This window comes from Trachurus trachurus, assembly GCF_905171665.1.
Source record: "Trachurus trachurus genome assembly, chromosome: 15".
NCBI lineage: Eukaryota > Metazoa > Chordata > Actinopteri > Carangiformes > Carangidae > Trachurus > Trachurus trachurus.
Genome location: NC_139906.1, coordinates 10,691,437 through 10,716,362, shown reverse-complemented (window position 1 = coordinate 10,716,362; position 24,926 = coordinate 10,691,437). Strand labels below are relative to the sequence as shown.

The window sequence follows — 24,926 nt, the reverse complement described above, 5'->3', positions numbered from 1 at the left end:
AAGTACAGAGGGAGAAAATTAAGGATTTGAACCAACCACATATAATGTATAGAGTGTGTAATAATATATATATATATATTGGGCTCATCAGGAGGGGCCAGGACCAGTGCAAACAGCTTCCCACTTTAACAAGAGAAATATTTTCAGGGAACACACACAGTGACATACATAGCATCCAGCAGGGTCTTTATAATTCATGTCCACTTGTTTATAATGAAGTACTTGAACCTATGACTGGACGTAGTGAAATTGAATATTTGAGTGTCCTGTTGTACACACACGTGTCCATCATCCACCATGAGGATTCAAAATTCAGCGGAGAACAAATTGTTCGAGGAGATAATTGATGCAAACATCTGGTATCAGAATCTCTCTAACAACCAGATAACTGGTCTTTGTCCCTATAATATCTTCCTCTCCATCCCTTCCTCTCATTTCCAGCTCAGCTATCCCGTGTGCTCGGCAGCTGTTCCCATCGCTCCCACTAGATGGGGGTGTGATATTACTGATGATCCACAACGAGCCCATTCATCTCTGACCCAGCACAGTGGGCGCACTCAGCCAAGGCTCTAATTTACCAACTCAAGCCAACCTTTCTATAGCAGGGCATTTTAACAGCACTATAATTACAGTTAAACCTTCCTGCGCGGCATGGGGTTCTGTATCTGGTATAGGTCTTTAAGCCGCTGAAGCCTGAGGTTCACACACGAAAACTGGTGATTGGAACTTTTTCAGTTCACTTCAGGCCTATCTTGATAAATCTGAGAGGGGAAGCAGATTGATCGTCCTTCATTACCTGCTGTTGATACATCCTTGAGCAAGGTGTTACTGCTCAAGTAGCCTACTGTGGTGAAGCTGCTTAGTTGCGCAGCACGTATACTGTATGACTGTGGCAGCTACTGTAGGCTACAGTATATGGCAGCGTCCGGCTCACAGATTTAAATCCTTAACTTCAGCTCCTATTGCAGTGTAAATGATGTTTGTGTTTTAATTTGCCATTGTAAAAGAAGCAGTACAATAAATTAAACTAATTATTATTGGATTATTATAATAATATTATTATCATCATCTGTTTTTTCAGAGCAGAGCTGGTCCCACAGTGTCACTTGCTGATAACTGGCAACATATGGCTGCAGCACATGCCCCCCTGACATTAATATACAGGCCATATACACACATGTTACTGTGACACACTAAAAGTAGTGGCTCTGTCTCAGCATATGTCTGCTACTGGATGTTACGGGTGATCAGAGCAGTTTGTGTGCGACTTTCTGTGCATGTGTGTGTATGTGTGTGCATGTGTGAGATATATATTCATAGTATGGCATATGCTCAAAAAATACATGTGTCAGCAAGTGTTGCATGTGAATGACACATGTCCACACAGAGGCTTCCACAGTTTTCCCTGCATTTGTGTATGTGTGTGCGTATATGTCTATCTGTGCATGTGTGTGTGTGTGCACGCGTGTGAATTTGTATATTAAGCACAAGCCTGTGTGGTAGTAATCCGCATTGGGCAGCTGTGCTCATTCGTATTCAGCCCTAAGGCACTTGGGCTGTCTCACTGATTAGGGATCAGAGACGGAGAGAGAGCGAAGGAGAGGGAGAACAGTAGTGAGTGAGGAAGAGAGAGGGAGTGAGAGACAAAGGGAAAGAGTTGGAAACAAAGCAAGAGAGAGAGGTCCTCTCCCATTTATTAAACAGTTGGTTAATGACTCTAATCCCTTTAAGCAGGGGGAGCAGCTTGCCCCCTCACATAACATGCATTAATATATGTATGTGTTAAGTGTACATTTTATTTTTCTTCTTTCGCTCACGGACACAAACAAGCAGATGCATTCACACTACATAAACTGTACCCAGGAAATGAAATTGACTTGCCCTCATAAACATTTGACAAAGCCCTGATGTGACACTGTGAGCTGTTAAGGAGGCTTGGAGAGCAGACTTATGAAAATGACATGTAAATCAAATTAGCGTTGTATATTTTCAGGCACGATTTGCCAACAATTATTGTTTTGACCTGGCTCCTCAGTTGACAAAAGAAACCTGCTCCCTCTGAGGAGCAGGAAATCAGCTTTTCAAGTGCTCTTGTGTTTGAAGAGTGGAGGGCAAGGCAAGGCGTGATTGCAGCACTCTGCAGAGCGGATCAGACATGGAGTGATTTCATATAAGCAGAGAAAAAGCAGCGAAGGCCAAGGCTGGCTGTTCGTTTCTCCTTCACATATACGAATAAGCAGTACTTACCTCAGTGTTTATTCTGTGCTGATGTGTTTGAAAAAATGAATGATTATTAAAAACTCTCTCTTTGGTATTTTGTCCTTTAATATAGAGCACTAGGCTATATGCTTTTCTTATCTTAGAATTTTTATGTGATTTGTAAATAAATCACATCATATGGAGTTTATGAAAGCCAATGCATAGAAGTGTTGCTCAATTGAAAATCAGAGCGTCATTATCAAAATAAATGATTGTTGAATGGGGGAAAAGGTTCATGTGAGATTATTTTATTATTTTATTAGATTATTTTTTCATAGATCAAAATATGAACATCATTCTATGAGGAGGTCGGGATTTCAGGGAAATAGGGTCCAGGGGAAGATGGTTACTTTTCATTGTGGTTAACTTTACACTCTGCAGTCATTCAAGCAGTTACAGTACAGTATGTGTCCTGGGACAAAGGGTGAGTAATGTTACTTCTCAGTGATGCCTACACATGAAAAATATAAGCAAGCAATTACTGTACACATAACATGGTGTATGTCCATGTCCCTCAAGACATCCCCTATTTAGCAATGCATATAGGCCTGGTCTGCAAGCCCCACTTTGGCTGTCTCTTACTGCTGCTGCTATAAGGACAGTGGAGAATCGTGCATATGAACACTACTCACCACTGTAGCCTCTGAAACTACAATTTACTCCAACTCTCCTCTTCAAATGATCATTTCTTTATGTTTCTTTTAGTATATGAGAGAGAGAGACACGCACATTGGGTAGGCCCAATTGGGATGGGTGCTGGATCAAAGAGGAATCAATGCAATAAAAGAAAAAATCTGCACACCAAAAAAGAGCTCCCTTCAGAGGATTTAATAGCGTGACGTTTCGAGCAAAACAATGCTCTTTTTCAAACTGCTGATGGCCAAACTGCTGTGTCTTTTAGTATATAACATGACACAACACATCATATACTGCATTTATATCATATACTGCTTAATATGCAATATGGTGTATTGCTTGATATAATGTGATATGAACACTGGATCTGATAAATAAATTGTAAGTATAAAGTAAAATAAACTTCATATGAGTTCAGGTTTTCCATCTCTCCATGGTCTTGTTGGGGTGCCACAGGGTTCAACTGTAGGGTCTCTGATCTTCTCTTTATATTTGTTGCCCTCAATTTAGATTATTCACAGATTCAATATTGCCTATCATTGTTTGGAGACAACAAATAACTCTATTTCTCATTCAGTTCCTAAGCTGTGACACACACAGGGGCTGAATGGAGGAAAACTCCTTACAACTCAACACTGACAAGATGGAGCCTTTGATTGTTACTCCATTAAAGATCATTCAATGATCAGGCAAAGTGTGTTTTCACCTTAGAAACAATTAGGAAAGTGAGACCTAGCTATACTTTCAAATTCAAAATTAGAAATACTCATACATACATTTATTTTTCATCACATATTAATTAATGTTATGCTTTTCACTTCACCCTTAACCCTTGATAATCTGCAAGCAATACAGAATGCCGCCCATGTAGACTTCTCATGGTTTCATATTACACCCACACTTACCTACCCTCATTGAGTCCCTGTCATGTCCAGAATTCAGATCAAAATCCTTAATCTAACATGCAGAACATCAAAGCCCCCGCATATCTAACAGATCTGCTTCATCCTTACTCATCAGCTCAATCTCTTTGGACAAATAAGTTAAATCTACAGTCTATGCCATGTACCATTTTGAAGACTGAGGTGATGAAACGGAGTCATTTAGAAAAGTATATAAAGACTTTTCCAGTATAAACAGCCTTTGGGGTAATCTGTATGATCATACGCAATCCTGATTTGAACGGTTTATTTCTCTATAAAGATTCTGTGACTCACATCTGTGGAAAAGTGCTGTATAAATAAACATTATTTGCTTCGCTTGTTGACACTGAGCGCTCAAAAATGTAACCTAACCCATGGGAGGAACTCCTGATAAAGTTAGCTACATACTCACTAAATGATCACATGCATTATTGATGGAATATTTAAAGTGTTTTGAACAATTTATAAATGCACAGACAGACACACAGGCGCCAACATGATGATATCATGTTTAGCATGCTATATACTGAGGAGGGACATTAAAATGAGTGGTTTGATATCTTTTGACTTGAAAGTATTTGGAAAAATTACCATTAGATATAATCCAAACAAAGTAATCCTGCTGCCATGAAAGCTTGACATACCTTTCTGCCCCAATAATTCCTAGACAGAGAAGATATGTTCAGTTGCAAACAGCAGACATTTTCTGTTTCTAGTAGAAAGAATGTGATGATTTTGTGGAGAAAATTTTTCTCAAATGGGACCCATGGGCATCTTAATAATGTTAATGCCACCTAAAACAAGGAGTAAAGGCATTTAAAGTGGTACAATGACAGAACAAAATGGGATGCATGAAATATATATTGGCTGTCAAGCAAAAATTGACTGTACTGTACTAGCAGTTCTATTCAATCAGATCTACAAAAATGTATTATTACTCCACTGTATACATTCTAAATTTTTAGCTTCTAGTTAGGCTACTTTTCAGATTCAAAGTCAGATTAAGAATTTTAAAGATTTTACATATGCACATAACAGTCTAATAAGATACAGTAATTATCTGACATACTTTCAAGCATTTGACATATAACAAGTTACAGACACAGTTTTGTTTTGTATTGTATTCATACTTTAAGGTTTATTTATATTAAAATCATATGTGTATATGATATTGTTTATTGTTGTGTGTACTTGATTTTATAAGACTGTTATAAACTCACTAAACTAAACAGTATAAAATACACATATATAATTTATATAACACTAATATATAACACCTCAGATGGGACATTTTACTGTATGATGAGAACTTTTATTAGTCATTGCTGAATTACATTTTGCTGATAAAATTTCCTACTTTTAGGTTCTTAACAAAGGCCTTTGTTTCAAACATTTTTACCCGTAAAAGTAAGTAAAAATTCTGAAAAAGTCAAAAGGGATGTGTGTGTATGTGTCTGTACTTAAAAGTAACACACACACAGACACACCACTCAAACAACTTGATTTTCATTGTTTACAGTTTCTCAGAGCAAGAGATCTGACTGACTTATTCGTCGACCAATCACGCTTCGGCTTCGGATCGACGTTTGTCCAATCACAGCAGAGAGCGAAAGGATGGTCCCGCCCCCAAACTGGATGTTGAAAAAGAACGTCATCTGCCTCATACATTTAGCTTTAGCCAAAATTAGCTAGGCGCACAAAATCGAGTTTTTTGAGGGGATTTTTTCGTTACAACCGGCTGGCTACGTTGATTGACTGCTATTTATTTGGTGCTCCCTGGGTTTTAGAGTGCCCAAACATGTACTATATAAAAGCCTTATTCCGATGCAGAGACATGCTGAAAGGAGAACTGTGACCGTGTGAAATGCTGGCTAGCTTCATCAAAGCTAGCTGACGAGCAGGGGCCGCGGTGGCTAACGAAAGTGGCTTTTAACGTTAACGGGAGCTAAGCCTATTATCACAACAAGCCTGGGCACTTAAACATACCTGACCCTGTCGCCACAGCACGACACAAGAAGACGAACTGATAGATAACTTCACCAACCTACTAAAGTAAGTAAGTAACGCCTGGTTTCTAGAAAACACTAACACGAGCTAATCAGCCGCTAACGTGTAGATAACACTTTGACAACAGTGAAGTTCGCTAGTTAGCTGCATAGCCACCGACATAAATGCCTCTGTATCAGGGCTCCAAACTGCCTCTTAATGGGGGCATTTTGCCCCTAAAATTTGAGACAGTGCAAGTGAATTTCCCACCTACTTGCACATGTGAAACCAGTAAATATGCTCGGGTATAAATATTTTTTCAACACAGGTGAAATGTGAAGGGGCCACTCAAAGAATCTGGTATCTGTCATTACAGGTGTCAGGCCAATGTGTTTGAGGATCATGAATTAAAAGGAATTGTGAATATATGCTTTGCAAGTCGGCTTACGGGGTGCGCCCCTAAATTTTCTGCTTGCGCTCCTAAAAATTTAAGTTAGAGGCCACTGTGCTCTTGGTAAAAACAAAAAGTTAGTCTGGAGCCCTGCCCCATATCATAAATCGACCCCGAGCTCGTTATCATTAAATATAGATCATAACAGTAAACTGATATTGGTGTGCATCTTGGTGTGATGTGATGATCACATTATATTAACGGCCCTACAGATGTAGGCTATTCAGCAGTTATTACCTACTCTGGGGTCCCATTTTGTTGTTGTTACGTTACTTGTTCATCACAGTTTTAGCATTAAGGCAAATGTCTCGACTAAGGGACTCAAGAAATGAAATGACAAGGGGCCTAACTTACATTAAGTGATGTAAGGTATTTCTCATGCTTCTGGAAATATGTTTTTTAAATCTCTGGAGTGAGAGCTCTAGTTTGATTTATAGGCTGTCTGTGTTGATGTTGGTGTTTATAGGTTTTATATGGACCCAATTGTGTCTGAAATATAGCTCATCATCACCATCATCACAATTTTCAAATGTACCCATGAATCATTTTCTATATTTAGTAATTGACGGATTGCAGTCGCACAATGAGTGATGAGTGACATGGCAGTGGTTTGGTGACTGATGTTAATAATGTCTGATCATGTGATTGTGTAAAACATTTGCACCCTTCACATTAAGTCTGATTAGGTTCTTGTTTTGATTTATGATGGTCTGGAAATACAGGATTCCTTGCCAATAATCCTACGCATCAGTGCCAGCTACATTGAAAAAAAATGATTGACAATTGATAAGGACTCTCTCTTTTCTTTTTTCTTTTTTGAAATTCCACCTGAATGTTTGCAACAGGTGTGACTCACACGTGAAGCTGTGAGTTTTGTAGGTTTTTCTGGTATCTGCACAGAGTACAGGGGCAGGAGAACAAGGCATATTTTGCCACTTCCTGTTGTGAAGTTTGACACTGTTATTACATGATTTGCTGTCAGTCTGCTCAACAGTGTCTAATGTAATTACAAACAAAGCTTCCTTCGTTGTTTGTATTTCTTTCTAGTGAGACACCAGTACAGGAATTAACTTGTTTTATTGGCTTGTTGTGGGTAGTTTTATTGGGTTGTTGGTGTGTGTGCGTGTGGGCCTGAGTGTTTGTGTGACGGTGTGTTCCAGAAATGGCAGCATCATCAGTGGCATGTTTGTGTTGGCACCTTGATGTGAAATCCTGCACTAGCCATGCTGTTTTAGCCAATGACCGCTGCAAGCCTTTCAGCCTGTCCAAAGGCATTTATCTATACACTTTTGGTCGTGTCCCTTGACTGAATCACGTCACACACAGATGTACACTCAGATATGGTGTTAGCTGGCAAGCTTAAAATAACTGATAAATAAGTTTGTCAAGTGCCAAGTGGGAGAGATGGATTAACTGTGTGCATATGTCTGAACAAGAAAAGACTGAGTTGCAGATGTGTTTTCTGATAACACTGTTTTCCCTTTTTAGAATTAGCCAGCATAAACTGTCCCTGTTTATACTGGTGGCCCAAATGACACCAGTACATGAAATCTAGAGTGTGCTTAATTACCCATGATACTAAGGTGTGCTAACACCCAAGGTAATTTACTTAAGTTTATGTAGGCATTTTATCACATTTCCTTGTTACACTCAAGTTATGCACACAGTTTTTTTTATATACCAAAGGTGAACCATTATCCATTTTACTTAGATAAGAACCTTTGTGATCAAGATAAACACACACCGTAACTATGACTTTACCAGTGATTTCAGCTGGATATTGGAGTCTGGACTGCTTTAAACCTCAAAATGTGGCCTAAAACATTGTTATTGAACCAGCTAAATACATTTTATCCATCTACGTTTATATGATATGTTAAAGAGGAACTATGCAGGATTTTTTAGCTTAACTATGCTACATTTTTACCTTAATTAAACAGCTTTTGAGTAATTGTGACGGTTAAATAAATGACATGTAACTTGTTACAGGGAGAATGGAGTCTCTCTGCCTTTCACGTAGCCTCTCTTGACCGAAAACCAACCTTGCAAGATCTGCGCCCCTGCCCCGGTGACCCAGCCCTCCTCTCTGCGACACCGTGATACAAACACACCCCGTTACCTGTAATCTCTTGTTTATGACAGATAAGACTACAACAACAAATATACCCGCCTTAACATCGATATATAACGTTATGTACCGCTCTATTGATATATTTCTCGCCGGCTTTGTTGTAAACAAATGCACATGGCCGAAGAAAGGGTTAGCAAAACAGCGGAAAAACGACCAGACTTGCATAATTCTCCTTTAGTGATATGCCATTCATCACTCTGTCTTCCTCCTCACTACATCCCACTGTTTCTCAACTTTTAAGCCTGGGAGTAAAATTGAAGGCAGGCCAAATTTCTAGAGAGACAGAGAGAGAGCGAAGGAGCAGGTATATACAAGTACACATGCTCTCCTTGTTTCAGAGAATCCACTTAGTCCAGTATAACATGACACATGTACCTCCTCTTTGGCCATGGTCTGATAGACTCCAGTCTGGTCCGGTGAAGGCCCTATAGCTTTCCCGACGCCACACTGCTCTGAAGATGGCTGAAGCTATCTGTTCAAAGAGCACTTGTTCCGGGAAATTGACTGCTTCTGATGCGGCTTCAATGATGAGTCATCAAAGAGGGGGATCTGAGATATCCACCGCCTTGTGTGTTTCACCTCTCTAATTTGTAAAAAAGTCAGGGAGTCTCACTCGGGGGAGTGGAGGGGGTAAAAACTGATTTAATTTCAGCTACAATCTTCATCATAACTGAAGCGATTGCATTACACCAACTGTCCCAGATACCTTTGGTTTTTTACTCTCAAATGCGGATGTGGCTAATGGACACTTACTCAGTGGAAAGATAATCCTCTACCTAAATGGCAATATAAGCACATTAGTAGGAAATGATCATTTAAAAAAAACTTTACCCCATACCTGCAGTATTGGCTTTTTTAACTATATAAACTGCGACGAGGAACTTAGTCACCCATTTTCATGGTTCAGTTTTGTTTTTAGCACTAAAGACAATTCTCAACCAGATAAAAACTATCTTTATTTTGTTGCAATGCATAGATGATTTACAGAGAACTGTACTTCATCAAGTGAACAAGTTACATTTCACCCACACTCACTGCTGTACTGAAATGAAACAGCCAGTTTGACTACTGCACTTAGCTTGTAGGATAAAGTAGGAGGAGGACTCTTAGAATACTTATAGATTACTGACAATTTAACACCGCAGTGGCTCTAACCACCATGCTGTATTTCCCAATAGCCTGTCCACAAGGTATCATGTCGAGTCACTGCTTTGATTGTGTTAATTCATCCAAACACACCTGTCACGTGTCGTTTTCCCCACCAAGTACAATGCAACTGTACTGTCATAATGCTGATGTGAAACGTAGATGTTGGCTTCTATATTGCATATTGTGCACTTTAATGTCATCACAAACAAGAGCCAGGAAAGGGAGAGTTAGCTAGTTTCCAGCTGCGTGTTAGTGGAGTCTGTGTTTGACAAGCTAATCTGGCTCTGCGTGTATCCCATCAGCAGCTGACTGGTAAATTGAGTTAGCATGTTAAAGCTGCCCTGCTTGTCTGAAGTCTGAGACCTGTGGGTATTGTGGGTTCCCTTCCCTCTCTGCCAGATTTAAACTTTGACTCTCAAAGAACAATCAGCAAGACGACGCGTGAGAAACAGAAACGGCAAATGTGTAAGTCGGAGGAAGGCCGGGTTTTGACACCTTTTGTTGAGCCACAAACGGCCACACAAGTCTACGCAAACACGCACACACACACACACACACACACACACACACACACACACACACACACACACACACACACACACACACAGCTGCATCCATGGCTGTGCGGCCCTCTTGTCGCATGCTGCAACCACCAGTGTCTTACTGCTGCTGTTGCCACGGCAACCACTCAGCTGCCACTCCAAGCTGTGTAGCCATGGAGACATCAGACTCCGGGTGACATCATCCCCCCAAAGTTCTCAGAGCTTATGTCACTGCTTTTACCATCATCGTATGGTAGTAGAGTTATTTATTTTTTCAACGCAACACCACCAACAGGACTTGGTGTGTGTGTTGTAGAAAATAAAATGGCAGAGTCTCGGCTGCAGCGATATACAGTGTGTGTGTGTGTTTGTGTGTGTTTGCTGTACAGGTGAAAGAGCAGATCATTTGGTATGGTGATTTTATTCGTGGCTTTGATATCTCCTGATAATTTAAATGCATCTGTTGTCAAGGTAATAATTCAAGTGCTTTGGACTAGTGATGCTTCTCAGCCCTTTGATATGTGATCAGAGGCCAAGTGTGCCTGTGTGTGTTTGTGTTTGCTGATATGAAAAATGAAGCACACCCTTTGTATCTTTGCTGAATGCGTAGGAAGACTAAAAGTCATACAAACCTCTCTTTTCTAAAAAAAAAAAAAATACTATTGACAAAAATCTTTCATCAGGCAAACAAACACAGCCACCTACCAAAAAATCATCTCTGTTCTGACTCCTGCTCTAGTCTCCAGGAGTAAATGTTGTAGAAATAAGTGTCATGTGCAGTCTTTTGATATGATTAAAGCTTCATACTGTATTGTGTATCACCTGCTGCCTTGGATACGGTTCTCATGTACAACTGTTTTGGCTATTTCTCTTGTCACAGGCTTGGTTTGTGTGCATCACACACCAACGGGAGCCAATAATGTGTCAACTACAAACATTACTGGAGGAAAAAGATTAGTGTTTTCTACATGAAATAACAGAGACTACAGTAAAGTTTATGTTCTATTTAGTAATTATAATAAAGTTCAGAATCCCCTCATTTCAGGTTTGGTCCAGTTGTTATCAAATAAGTCAGGTTGTAACTTTGGGACGTGAGTGACTCTTAAACCTTGAGTACACCAGCTGTGTAGCAAAAGCAGTAGCACAACAGGAAGACACTCAAACCTCTTCCACTGGATCCGTTAAGCCACAGCGCTGCTGTTCTCATACATGTGATTTTACAGTGCTCAGTCAGCTCACAGCCCAGCGCAATGTACATGCACAGAAATATGTGAGGACCTTTGCTGTTGCAGTTACGCATGTGAAATGAGAGGGGAATGCAAGTTCTCCTGTGGGCAAAGTAGACAGTGGTATTGGTTAAGATTTACTTTAATCTAAGACGGCCTCAAAATTTCCTGTGTAGACAGATTTGACTTTGTTCAGCTCAGGTGATTGACTTCCTCTCATCATTTGCCAGGTACCATTTTTTTTTTTTTTTACCTTTAAGTCAACTATAATGTAATAGAGGAAAACCAGGGTATTTGATATGTGATATACAACATTTAACATTGAACACATGTACAGGTCAGGTATATAACAGACCGAAACCTTGAGTATACCTCAAACTTATCTGTAAGTAGTAGTTATTGATCAACTAAATGTTAACAGGGCATTTTCCAAGACTAAGAGGCCATTAAGTGGTGTGACAATCAATAAGACTGTATAGGTTGGTATGTTACCAATTTACATATGCTGGATATAGAATTTCTCTCTGCTATCATCTGCCTTCTGCTGTTCATTTAGCTAATGCAGGTGCAGTTATGGACAGATAACGTATTCTCTCGACTACTCCACGGAGGTTGTTAATGCTCTTAGTAGCCGGTTCTGGCCGGCCAAAGAAGCTTTTAAGCTTGCTCCTCAGTCTCTATAAGCATAAACCAAAGTGGCTGTGTTATTTCTGGATATGATGAGCAGCGACCACTGTTTGGTTGAATTATTCCTTTAGGCCTATTAAGTAAACAGTAAAAGAAACATTCACATGCCTTAAAAACCCGAGCAGTCCAAGTTCAACTCCCTAAAAATCTTTGGGATATTTGCAGGGTTCACATTATCAGACCCCTCAGAGATTCAGTTGATCTCTAATCTGTGTTTGTTGGCCGACATGAAAAAACCACTGCAACTTGGAGCGAGAGCCTAATTTATGTTAACAATTGGGTTCAACAACCTGAAAATGAAAGCTGATCTATGTGACATATACCCACGACTTGTTTGCATTCAATTGTTTTCCACAGTTTGAGAATTTACTTGTGGTTATTGGGTGGTGTGACGTGTGACTGATGTACATGCATTGACTCATGCAGTAGAGATGGGAGAGCGTAACTGTGGTTATTCTCTGTGACTGCAATGTACAGATGTCCTCTCAATCTCACGTACAGGCTATCGGTAGATCAAGCTAGGTGGCCACACTCAGAGAAGCCTATAGTTCCCACTCAGCTCCTGCAGTTCACACACAACTCAAGACCGGTGTGTGTCCAAAAATGAGTTGGTTTGAAAAGAATAAAATGAGGCGTTAGGTTGAATCTGAGTCTGTGCATGGGGAATGCTGGCTCTCTTACTTCGGCTTCAATCCAAAATGCCGGCATTTCCGGAGGCATTTCTGATACTGCAGCCATTTTACAGTTTGTTTTTAAACTCATCACCTTGCATTCTGATTTTTTTTTTTGACTGTTGTCCGTCTCCTTTTTGTCTGTCCCCACAGGAAGCAGTGGGTCTCACAAGCACAGCCATGGGTGCTTTCCTGGACAAACCCAAGACAGAGAAGCACAACTCACATGGTGAAGGCAATGGCGTGCACTACGGGCTCAGCTCCATGCAGGGTTGGCGAGTGGAGATGGAAGATGCTCATACAGCTGTGTTGGGACTTCCTGCTCCTGGAATGACTGACTGGTCATTTTTTGCCGTCTACGATGGTCACGCTGGCTCGAGGGTTGCCAACTACTGCTCCAAGCATCTCCTGGAACACATAATCAGCGCTAGCTTAGGGACTAGAGGGACAGCAGGTTCCCCGACTGGTTCAGACAGTTCCTCCAGTGACCCTCCAGCACCAGCACCTCCCACTGTGGAGTCTGTGAAAGCCGGGATCCGGACGGGCTTCCTGAGGATCGACGAGCACATGCGCAGCTTCTCCGACCTTAGAAATGGCTTGGACCGTAGTGGTTCCACAGCCGTGGGAATCCTCCTGTCGCCCGAGCATTTCTTCTTCATTAACTGTGGCGATTCTCGAGCTGTTCTGTTCCGCAATTCACACGTGTGCTTCGCCACACACGACCACAAGCCTTGCAACCCACGTGAGAGGGAGCGCATCCAAAATGCTGGCGGCTCGGTGATGATTCAGAGGGTTAATGGATCACTGGCAGTATCAAGAGCCTTGGGGGACTATGATTACAAGTGCGTGGATGGGAAAGGGCCCACAGAGCAGCTGGTGAGCCCCGAACCAGAAGTGTATGAGATGGTGCGTGCCCCAGAACAGGATCAGTTTGTGATCCTGGCATGTGATGGCATCTGGGACGTCATGTCCAATGAAGAGCTGTGCGACTTTGTGAAATCCAGGCTTGAGGTGTCTGATGACCTGGAAAGAGTCTGCAATGAAGTGGTGGATACCTGCCTGCACAAGGTGTGTACACATTTCTATTGTACCTGACGCGACTAGCCTCTGTTTAGTAATGGTCTGTAGAGATTAAATCTAGCAGAATCAAGTTCTCCAAGAAAACCGGTTTGGCAAAAATTAGTTTGGAGAATTATTGTCCCCAAGATGACCTCTTTGAATTTCCTGTTCAAAAGGGAATTGTATGATGAAGAAATAGTCAATATGCATAATGTTTTTTGTCGGTGCAATTGATTGATAAAGTATTCCTAGTTACAATGGTGAAAAACTAAATGGTCCATCAATAAAGAAAGGAGCAGAAAACGAAATAGATTGGGCAGTTTTACAACACAACAAAGCAAAAAAAAAAAAAAGCCAAGAATGTAAGCACAAGAATCAAACATGTTGGTTTTAAAGTTTCCTCATTGATTCTGAGCAGCAGCTGTGTCAATTATTATGGATTTAAATAGTTAATGAGTGTTCAAGTGGTCAAACAGTGTTGCATGAACATGATATGTACGTTCTGATGTTGACGTTTAGGTGTCAGTATCAGCATTGCGTCAGCTGCGCAGTTGTCAGCAGCAGTACATGCTTTCATTACACAATAACTCCCTGTCTTACCTGCTCTGTCTTGGTTCCTCTCTCTTCCTGTCCATCTTAGGGGAGCCGGGATAACATGAGTGTTGTGTTAGTGTGTTTGCCCAGCGCTCCCAAAGTGTCAGAGGAAGCTGTGAGGAAAGACGCTGAGCTCAACAAATATCTGGAGTCTCGAGTGGAAGGTGAGAATGGATGGATGAGAAAAACAACAACAATCTTATAAGAAAACATGATGAACATGAAGGTTCTTGATTTTAGTTGCTCAATTTCTTAATCTGCATTAGTTTCTCTTTAAAACTGTTTTATTTTCGATGCTTATGTTGCTCAAAATGACCGTTTGGTCATGAAAATGAACAAAAATTGACAGTGAATGGAACAAGTCATGAGGTAAACTGCTTTTATGAATAAGGATTCTTATTCATGATCTCAATAAATGAGATTATCAATAAGATTGTCTGTCCTGTGAAGGTTTTTCTTGGAGCCACAGGATCCCTATCCAGAAGCAAACAGTGTATCATATCTGTCTGTGTTTTCTCCACCGACTGACCCTGCTACTCTCTATTGTCTAACCTCCAGCCAAGTTAGCTCCGGCTCACAGCAGAAGAATGACACCATCATGACCTCCTTTTCCATTTCAGCAAGCATCTCGCCTCTTTTTTCCCCGTTTGCTCCTCTCCTCCCTTTCCCTCCCTAAACACGGCTTTTTCTCCCTCCTCCCTTGCTCAAACATTCCCCTGTCTTGTTTGGATGGATTCCCTGCTTTCCTCCTTGTCTTTCTGTCCTTTCTTTTTTTGTGTGATTTCATCTCAGGATGTACGAGACCCTCTGGTAAACACAGTGCAGCTACTCTAGTCTTTGTTGGTCACGTCAGCTCTCTGAATCTAGGTACACAGGTACCACTTTTGTCTTTGGTCTTTAAATGGAAGACCAAAGTTGTAGCATGTGGGGAATACTTTGTAACATCTATTTTGTAATGCAGATGATAAAACATAGAAGCAGTTAATGCATGTGATGCACCAAATGAATGTGTGCTGAATGGATGGATCCGGTACTCCCGAATCTTTTGACATTACTGGATGAAATACAGATATGCAAAGTTTTGTTTGGGTGAAGCAGAGTGGATGTTTGGCTCAGGTGCAGTCTAATACTGGGAGATAGAAAGAAAAGGGGGGAACAGAACGAGACAAGAAGAGAAAGAGGGAGAGGAATGCTCTGGCTGAACATTGACCTGGCCTCATGCCACTCTCATCTCAGTTGCAGGCCTCTCTGTCACCCCCCCTCCCTCTCTCCCTCTCTCTCTCTGTCTCGGAGGGGCTCTCATGTCCACAGATTCTCTTGTACGGTTTCCATCTCAACTTCCTCTCTCCTTCATTTGTCAGATTTTTTGTCTCTCTCCTCTCTCCTCTCTCTCCTCCTCCTCCTCACCCTGTCTGCAGTCTCTCCCCAGCTGTTCATAGCCGTCAGCAGCAGCAGCAGCAGCAGCAGCAGCAGCAGCACTGTTGATACTGACTTGTGTAACAACTTTTTGCCTGGTGTTGTTGCAGAGATGCTGTCCCGGCCAGGGGAGGAGGGGTTTCCGGACCTGGTGACAGTGATGAGGAACCTGTCCACTGACAGCGGCATGCCCCCTCTGCCACCAGGGGGAGGCCTTGCCAGCAAGTAAGGACCACTGCCCTGCTCTGTCTTATTTCATCACAGGGGTCAGAAAACACCTGGACTAAAATTAAATAAGTGCACGGAGAATGTGAAACTTAGTGTAACTTTGTACGTCTTCTGTCCAGATGTTGAAGTATGAACCAGATGTTCACAGCTACATCTCACTATACCTTGTTCTGCTGTTACTTTTGATGGAACAGCTCAGATGACCAACAGTAATCACATTTCTGTATCTGTATTCTCCCTCCAGACGCAGTGTTATTGAAGCAGTGTACAACCGTCTGAACCCATACAGGGAGGAAGATGGGGTGAGTGTTAGTATGTGTGATGGATGAATGATAAAACACTCGCATACAAATCATATTCTAATGTCTTGAGGCCATATTACTCATCCTGAGATATCGGCTGTCTTGTTTTTGTCAAGTTTATCTTGCACACATGAATTTCAATGATATCTGAAAAGCTCTTACTCCTCTGTTGATTCATCCCGTCTGGTGGGACCAGACTGGTGAATTTGTGTGCACCGTATTTATTTGAAACGCTCAAAACCATGGCAGATGAAGTATCAAAATTGACTTTGGAGGAGGCTGTGAGAAATCACACCCTCCCATTATGTTAAAACGCTGCATGATGCACACCTTCTTGCCAGCCCATGCATGGCGACATAGCTCTGTCAAAAGTCTCTCTAGTGGAACTGAGATTTTTTTGCTCTTCTACTAATACCAGTTTCTGCAGATAAAAGCATTCTCTTCAAATTGATGTGCTGATATATCTCCAACGGGGCACTCCCTGTGCATCAAAGAGTCCTTTTATTAGTTTGTTTCTTTGCTTCTCCTCTGTTTTCTCCGTCCTGACGCAAAGCTACCATGACAGATTCTTAAGCCAACACACTCTGAATTTATTAGGCACCAAAATAATATGCAGCACAATCCCAAAATACAAATACTAGAACAGTGTTCCCCTTTGTGAGGTCGACTCCATGGTTTATAGAATTGCAAGCATACTTTTCCTGCTGGAAGTCAGATCTGGCTCTGCATCGTTCAGCTTTGTGCTGCCTTTTTGTGTTGTTTAGAAATATTAGTGATACAAGGTACAGACCTAGACCACACACACTCACACACACCCATGCACGTACCCTGTAGATAAAGCAGTAGTCTAAACTAGATCTGTACAAAAAAGAACATGACAATAGGTTACGCCAAATACCACACAACACTAGGGACTATGGGTTACAGAAGGGACTACAGTACTTCTGTGAAAAAAAAAAATCAAACACTTGCATTGTGTAGGCTTGAAAAGTGGCTCTGAAAGGTTTGTTGCCTGCTCCTTCATCGAGGACGCTGGCTGTAGTCAGCTTTTTACCTGTTTCAAAGCAAAGTATCAAAATGTCAAAAGACACTTTTCAAACATTGCTGCAACATTATCCTCTTCTCTGCTGCCTGTCCCTGTGCTCAGTATGTTCCAGAGACCCAAATACACAGCTCCTCTTTTGTTCGTGACGCAGATAGTTTGTCAACAACAAACAATTAAATATACTCATGTTTCTAACAGTGTCCTGTGTCACATAAAAGCCCAGTTTTCTATTTATTTGAGGTGAACATTTCAGGCTGTGGTCACTATTTGATAAAAATGTTGGTGTTGTACTCCACTCCGACTCTGAAGTCTTGCCCACAGATTTGGAAATACCGTAGAAGCTTGTGTGTTGGCAGGTTTTACAGAAACATGTTCCCTCTGACATGATGACTGGAAAGCAGGAGAGTTGGTGACTCGTGTGGTCTCGTGTGTGTTGTTGCAGTGGATATGTGGGTGTGTGAATGTAATCGGATGTAACTGTGAGAGAAAGCCACACTGAGATGCCACTGTGACGGTTTTAGGATGTTTGTTTGCTGCTGTTGTGTCCGGTCTGTTCTTGTGTGTGTCTGTCTGTGTTCAAGTTAGAGTTGGGGTTTGGTATTTACTTGTGTGGTTAACGTTAGGCTGAGGGGCTCGTGTTGAAGGTGGTGTTCACCTCAGTGTTGTCTTGGCCTGAGTGTGTAAGGATGCAGAGTTACTACAGTTTAATCTCTTTGTCTTATGCACACATACACACACTGACACACAAATGAAAAGGGCTTTTTCTACTCTGCTTAAAGCTACTATGTGAGCAATCATAGCATCTTTCCGATTCTTGATGAAGTTTGTGTTTATAAAAACTATGGTGCTGTCTGTTCCCTGTGGGAACGGGGCGGGATAGTGGGATGTGCATTGATCTGTGCCCAGGGGATGCTAACATCATAAATTTACAGATTTTGCTCATAGTGGCTTTAAATAGATTTTAATAGTAATGTTTAAGCTTTGATTTTATGGTTTGGCTAAGATTTTTATTTTTAAACTGGTGAGGACTCTAAGGTACATCATTTGTACAGCAGTTAAGAACAAATTGTTTTTGTTTTTTATAGTTTTTTATTTTTTATTTTTAAATTAAAGGTGCTATCAGTAAATTTTGTGGCTCAAAACATGTATTCCTCCATATTTCCCCATATTTAGTAGTGTGATAAAACTACAAATTACCACTTCTTATGCTTCTTATGGCGCAAAAGAGAAAGAACAAAAAAGCAGTGAGTCTTAAGTGTTAAAAATGGCGGATATTCTGAATTAAACACTGACAAGTATCCAAGTTAGAATGACTCACATCTCATCTTCAGTAGTCATTTTATTCTTGTGTAAACTAGCAGATCAACATAAGTAGCTAAATGGTTACTGTTGACATTTGCTCTAACAACATAGGTTCTCATAGCTGATGTTAGTTTTATTGTAATGCCTTGAGAGTGAGCTACGATGATAGTGCTAGGAGTAGCATGAAAGAGGAACAAGATGTAACTGAAGCCAGGTGAGAATGACAACTGACAGACCTGGGTCGATGTATATGTGCAGGAAAAATTAGAAAATAATAATTACTGGTGGCACCTTTAACTTAAATTAAAAAAACAAAACAAAGCTTTGTCCTTTGTTTAGGCAGAAGAGGGGGAAAAACTAAAAACATTATACTAATTAAAAGGTGTGTGGTAAAGAACACACTTAGACACATAACACACATGATAAGGGATGTACCGATTTGTCTAACTGTGTGTTCACCCTCTGATTAACGCAGCCCTCCTGTTTCATTTGGTAAGTGATCACATATCACATATATAACTGTTACACCCCTCCCCCCCTTCTTCCAACCCCTCATGTACACACATACGACCACCACACCCACACACACACACTGGCACACATTCTTACAGGCATGTAAGTGGCGACCTGTTGCGCATATCCCCCTGTCACTCCTTCATCAGTCTCTACTCCCTGCTCTGATCTACTCTCTAGCATGTTGAGCTCCATTTAGAGCTTAAGGCGTGTGTGTATGTGTCTGGACGTCTGTGTGCGGACATGACTGGTCCAGATTTGATGAAGATGAATGGTCTAGTCCTGTCAGCCCCCCCCCCTCCTCTCTCTTTCTCTCACATCACATGCACACAAACACGCATGCACTGGCCCTACACGCATGCATCGCTGTCTCACTCAGTCTTTTCCTCAACTGCACGCAAGCATATAACAGTCTCTGTTTCTGTGTCACTCCCTGCAATGAGACCAAAGGCCTTGGACTTGTTGTGTTGGCGTATTGTTGCAGAAAGGACCTTTACTCTGAGGTTGAACGTGTGCCCTGGCTTACTCTGCTATAACTGTTTGTTTTTTTTGTTTGTTTTTTACTTTGTTTTGTTATTTTCTTGTTGTGTTGATTATAGGGGAACTTCTCCTTGAAGTCCAGGTTGGGGAGCAAAGTCATTGAATGTTACTTTCTACATTTAATAACACTGTCTTATTTTTTCTCCCCCCCCTCTCTATCACCCTGTCTTCTTTTTCCATATTTTCTCTCATCCTCCTTTTTCCTGTCATGATCTCCTTCTCTTCCATGTTTCTCCTCTCATCATCTCTCTCCCCCTTCTCTCGGTTGCTTTCCTCCTGCAGAGCGGAGCTGATTTGGAGTACCACTGGTAGCTGTCCAGCACAACTGCCTGATCCAAATAAACAGGACCACTTCTCCACACAAGATCACATCCATAGTCACCTTTTTAATTTCCTCTGGAATTTAGTTTTTTTTCTCCTCCCCCACATTGAGAGATCAATCAAAACGGAAATCCTGGTTTTAGACACACACAACACACCCAGCGTGGAGGACTGCAAAAACGGATTCAGTTGGTTCTTTTTATAGAACAAAAAAAAATGGTCTGGGGAAAAAAAAAGAACAACTGCATCTGACATGAGAACTGCATATACAGTATAGACGTCATAGGAGAGGCAAACAAGCACAGTTTCTCTTGCCCCTCGTTTCCTTGCTTTCTTTTTAGTGGTTGTTTTTGTTGTGGATTGACGGAGACACAGGAGCAGCCCTGCTCTGAACACTTCGGGGCTCCGTGGTGCCTTGCTCAGAACGGAGAGAGGAGGAGGACCTCATAACAGCCAGCCAGCCAGCCATGACCAAACCAGCCACTCGCGGACGTTTCTAAGACACTGACTAGACTTTAGTGGTTTTATTGGCTGCGACTTTATTTCGGCATTATTTGTTTTGAAGTGTGAACTTTTACTTAAACCTGACTGGTAGCCAATCGACCACAAAAGCCTGTGATTCCCACACACCTTAAGCTACGCTGTCCAGTTCAGGCAAGCTTGGGTTTTTTTTTTTGAGCATTACTAGCAGCACTCAAATGGGGCCCAACACTAAACCTGCCCACGCACCCGGCTCGCCGGAGAAAAAGCCTCAGATTCACCACCGTAGAGCTGCGACCACCACGTGAGGCTGCTCACCTGAGACACGAGGAGAGAACCGGCTCCGTCTGGCTATGAGTTCTGGCTCCTCCACACTGCGTCCAGACTAAAACAGGACACAGGCTGGTGTGCCTGGCTGCACATAGGAATTATAGAACAGTTTAAACTCAAGTGTGATGACTCTTCTTGCACGTCCCCGCTCACTTTCTCTCCTCTAGTCTCTTAAAAAGGATTTTTATCAAACAGTTGATTTCCCACTTTTCGCCTGTCTCTCTCTCCCTCTCTCTTTCTCTCTATTCGCTTTCTCTGTTTCTTCAAATAGCTGAAGAGACTCACTGTCATTTGCATTGGCAGACGTGGCCAGAAACATAAGCTTTTGAGCCTGCTGTTGTTTAAGAGATAGAAAGATAGAAATTATATATTAAATTCATATATAAATATAAATATATATATATACATAGATATATATTTTGATTTGTTTGTTTCATCTTAATTCCCAGCCATGGTATTCGTTGGGGCCTAATGTGTGTGACCAGTATGTGTGTGTGCGTGTGTATGTATATGTGCGTCTGTGTCTATAGACAAACTAAATCATTAAAGTCCAAGTTGCACACACAGTGTTCCCACACAGCAGCGTTCCAAAGACAGGGTTTGGGATAAAGGGATTCCAGCCTCACCCTCTTCTTCCCCCTCTCTCAACACACACACACACACACACACACACACACACACACACACACACACACAAACCTGCTTGTGCTACAACTTGCCTTTTTCTACTTCTGAAAATCCTGTGTAAGAAAAAAAAAACAAAAAAAGATGCCTTTTTTGTTTTAATTGAAAAAATTCCACCATTTTGTCTTTCTTTTTATTTTATTTTAAGTGTTGTTTTGTTAAATATGGCTTGTCAGAGTACTGTGGCTGTGGTCCTATTACAGATGGACGAGAAAATGAGAAGGGGAGCAGGAAATATACGTTATCTTGTACTGCAGAATGGGAGAGAAGTCGTTTTTTTGGTGCTTCACTGTATGAAGTCAAGGAGTGTGACTGTGGGACTGAAGAGACTCGGCTCGACACCCAGAGCCGTGTTCACACCGTCACTTCAATGGCTCTCTTTAAACCTGTCCACAGTTTCCTACACAGACTTTGCTCTGAGGCGCAGGGCGGTGCGGTCGCTGGAGAAGCCCTGGTTTGGCTCGTTGGATTGATCAGGAGTCTATGTCTCATTTCTGTCGACCTGAGCACTAAAAAAAAAAAAAAAAGACAAAACCTCAGATTTAATTATTTGTGAGAAAAAAAAACAACAACCTCCTTGTCGGTCTTTTTTGAAACAAATATGCGCATAGACAAAGTGGATACACAACCTTTGACTGTGTATTCTTTTCTGTAGTTGCATTGAAAATACTATATACACAACTGTAAGATACACTTTTTGTTTTCAATCATTCGATGGAGAACTCATTGTGCTTTCTGAAGTGGCAGTATTGAAAGAGAATAGGCCTAAAAAGAGTTTGGTGGCTGGTTAATGTTGTTGTGGTACACTCGCTCTTGGTGCCATATGACAAATAGGTACTTGAATGTGTAGTTTATTTGCAGTTGCATTGTTTTTAATGGGATGATTGATTTTTTTTTTCTTTCATTGTTTGTGGTGGAGGGAGTGGGAGGGGTGGGATCTCTATAGTTGTGCATGTTTTTGTGATTGAGGGAGGAGTGTATTTTGTGTGTGAGTGGGAGATGTACTGGGCGGGTGGGGATAACGTGGGGCATGTTCAGTGTGGTGGAACGCAATGTTAGAGAGGAAAGGAAATGGTAAAAATACACAGCAGGGTAATTTGATTTTGTTTAAACTGAACTATCACTTCTGATATTTCTGGCCACTTTTTTAAAACCCTGAAAATAGTTCATGTTTTTCACTTTTTCTGGTATTTGATATTCTTCTTGACATTGTGGACTCTTGTATTTCACAACTCCGCATTTCCTGACTTTAACATTGTATAAGATTTGACCACACTGAACACATCCCCCTTCTGTTTAAGGTTTATGTTTAAGCTATATCAGACACTGGGCTTGGAGAGGAGCTAAGGGAGGGGAAGGAGGGAGAAACATTTATTTTTCTGAATGTAATTCTTCATTATTCACACTGATTCCACTGCATGGACTGAAAACAAGCAGCACTGCAGCATCACATCCTCTCCTCATCAGTCATGTAATGACAGAACAAGCTCTCTTGGCTTCCTTCTTTTTTTGGGAAATAAAACAAACTACAACAAATTTTAAAAAAAGAAGAAAAAAAACAAACCTAAATGAAACTTGATATGATATTCCAGATTCAGAATAATGATCAAGACTCACATGGGAGGACGTTTCACTTTTTTTTTTTTCCCGAAGGAGTCTTTGCAGGTTTGGTGATGCCTGAATGATTTGAACCTGACTTGTTGCTTTGATTTGAGGATATGTTAAGTAAAGAGAGTTTTACAAAGCATATTGTCTCCTGGACCTGTCAGTTATTCGGGGCCGGTGGGGTCGAGGAGAGAGGTGAAAATTTGGAAACGGAACAAGGCAGACATGACATTCCTCGCGTGGGTTTTTTTTTTTTTTTTTGAGATGAACCTTAGTGCTCTTTGCCACCTGCTGCTGTCGTGTCTGATCGCTCCTCCTGTACACACTGTTCGACTGACAGATACATGACGGCTATGATGAATTCCACACTTGCTTTTTATTTATTCCAGTGCTTTTTTTTTTTTTAGCTCCTAAAAACAACATGCTGTTTTTTTCTAGACAGAATGAGGTAACGATAAGCTGGTGTGCAATTCAGAGTGGTGTGTGACCCACTCACTTTCACCTTTTGACCTTTGAGGAGACTAAAAGAAGGCGAGGTTCATGAGACACCCAGGGCATTCATTCACCATCCCTTCTTCCTGTACTAACTTCCCAGTATGCTATTGTGATGTTACAGACCATACAGTGAACATAATAATACAATAAAAGATGGATTTAAGTTTAAACAGTTGCTTTTTTCCTTGACATTTTTTTCACATTGTACCAGGGCCTTGTCTCAATGTAACTCATGACGTAAAGCACAAGGTTGTTAGTAAGGCCTGTTTGCAGGACTATGGATGTCACAGCAAATGTAATAAAGCAGTCCATTATTTCATATTCTACAGCAATTGCAAATAAATATTTAAATGAACAATCAATTCATCTAGAAATAGCCTACTTAAGATTTGACAATGGAATCACAAACACCAGCTGTTGGTAATTTATTTTAAAAACAGATTCATAACTGGAAATTACTTCAATGCAAGTTTGTAACCCCATTTTTTTTAATCACGAGTATTTGTTGACAGATTAAAAGCTTCTGAATGCCTATTAAAATATGAAATTCAGTAAAATTATTTCTAATTTTCTTGTGACACCCCTGGTCCTTTACAGATCTGTGTTTTTTAGCTTTACAAACAGGTCATGTGAGGTGAGGGAAACAGTAAGTCGTCCTCTAACGTCTCAGCCTTGTAAGCTTCTGAACTTCTCTCACCCTAAAACGACTGCAACAATTCAGATTGATGTATTTTAGTATTGATAATTTTCTATTCTCTGGTTTTTTATTGCTGATCACACCGTGTAGCTGTCTGGACTCAAACATTGTTTCTGTGTGGAGTAGACACAGTCACTGTACTCAGTGTATCTCAGCTGCTGCTGGAAAGTCCTGTTCAGTTATGTCCTGTACTCAGTACAGTTTTTATCCAGTAAATACACTGTAAAAAAGCTCTGTTCTTCATAACTGGTGGAATTTAGTGATAAAAATGATCAGTCACAAGCTGGTAATTAGAACAACTGTGTTGCTCCAGCATTTGCCTTTTCCTTTCTTTCTGGACCAAAAGCCATTTATAAATGGCATAGTAACATTTACAACTACCATTGAACAACTTAACTTTTGCCATTTACTCACTGAAAAAACAAAAACCTTTTTCTGTGAAGCCTCTCAGTCCTCCAGGTATCATTAAGTGAAGGCAATTGGATGTTTAACCTCTCACCCAAAAGGCTTCTTCAGTAATAAAAACCCTTTATTAATGTCACACTGACATGTATAACTGCAGTCCTGGTGATGTATTACACAGTGTGAAACCTTAATCAGTGATGAAGCAGCTCTTACTCCAACATTTCACATTTACTGCATTGGTCTCTCCAC

General features: G+C 41.0%; 1 protein-coding gene across 2 annotated transcripts; it reads left to right on the top strand.

The window, feature by feature from the left end:
- Positions 1-5,502: 5,502 nt before the first annotated feature.
- ppm1ba (protein phosphatase, Mg2+/Mn2+ dependent, 1Ba) lies at positions 5,503-24,004 on the top strand. 2 transcript variants are annotated; one of them, XM_083988352.1, is made up of 6 exons: positions 5,503-5,870; positions 12,815-13,729; positions 14,361-14,478; positions 15,841-15,955; positions 16,203-16,260; positions 19,943-24,004. In XM_083988352.1, exons 2-6 carry the CDS (start codon positions 12,842-12,844, stop codon positions 19,970-19,972), a joined length of 1,209 nt encoding a protein of 402 aa, XP_083844478.1. In that variant the 5' UTR covers positions 5,503-5,870; positions 12,815-12,841; the 3' UTR covers positions 19,973-24,004. The 2 variants fall into 2 exon arrangements, with proteins under 2 accessions (XP_083844478.1, XP_083844477.1); XM_083988351.1 differs by having other exon boundaries at positions 5,503-5,874.
- The last annotated feature ends 922 nt before the right edge of the window (positions 24,005-24,926 follow it).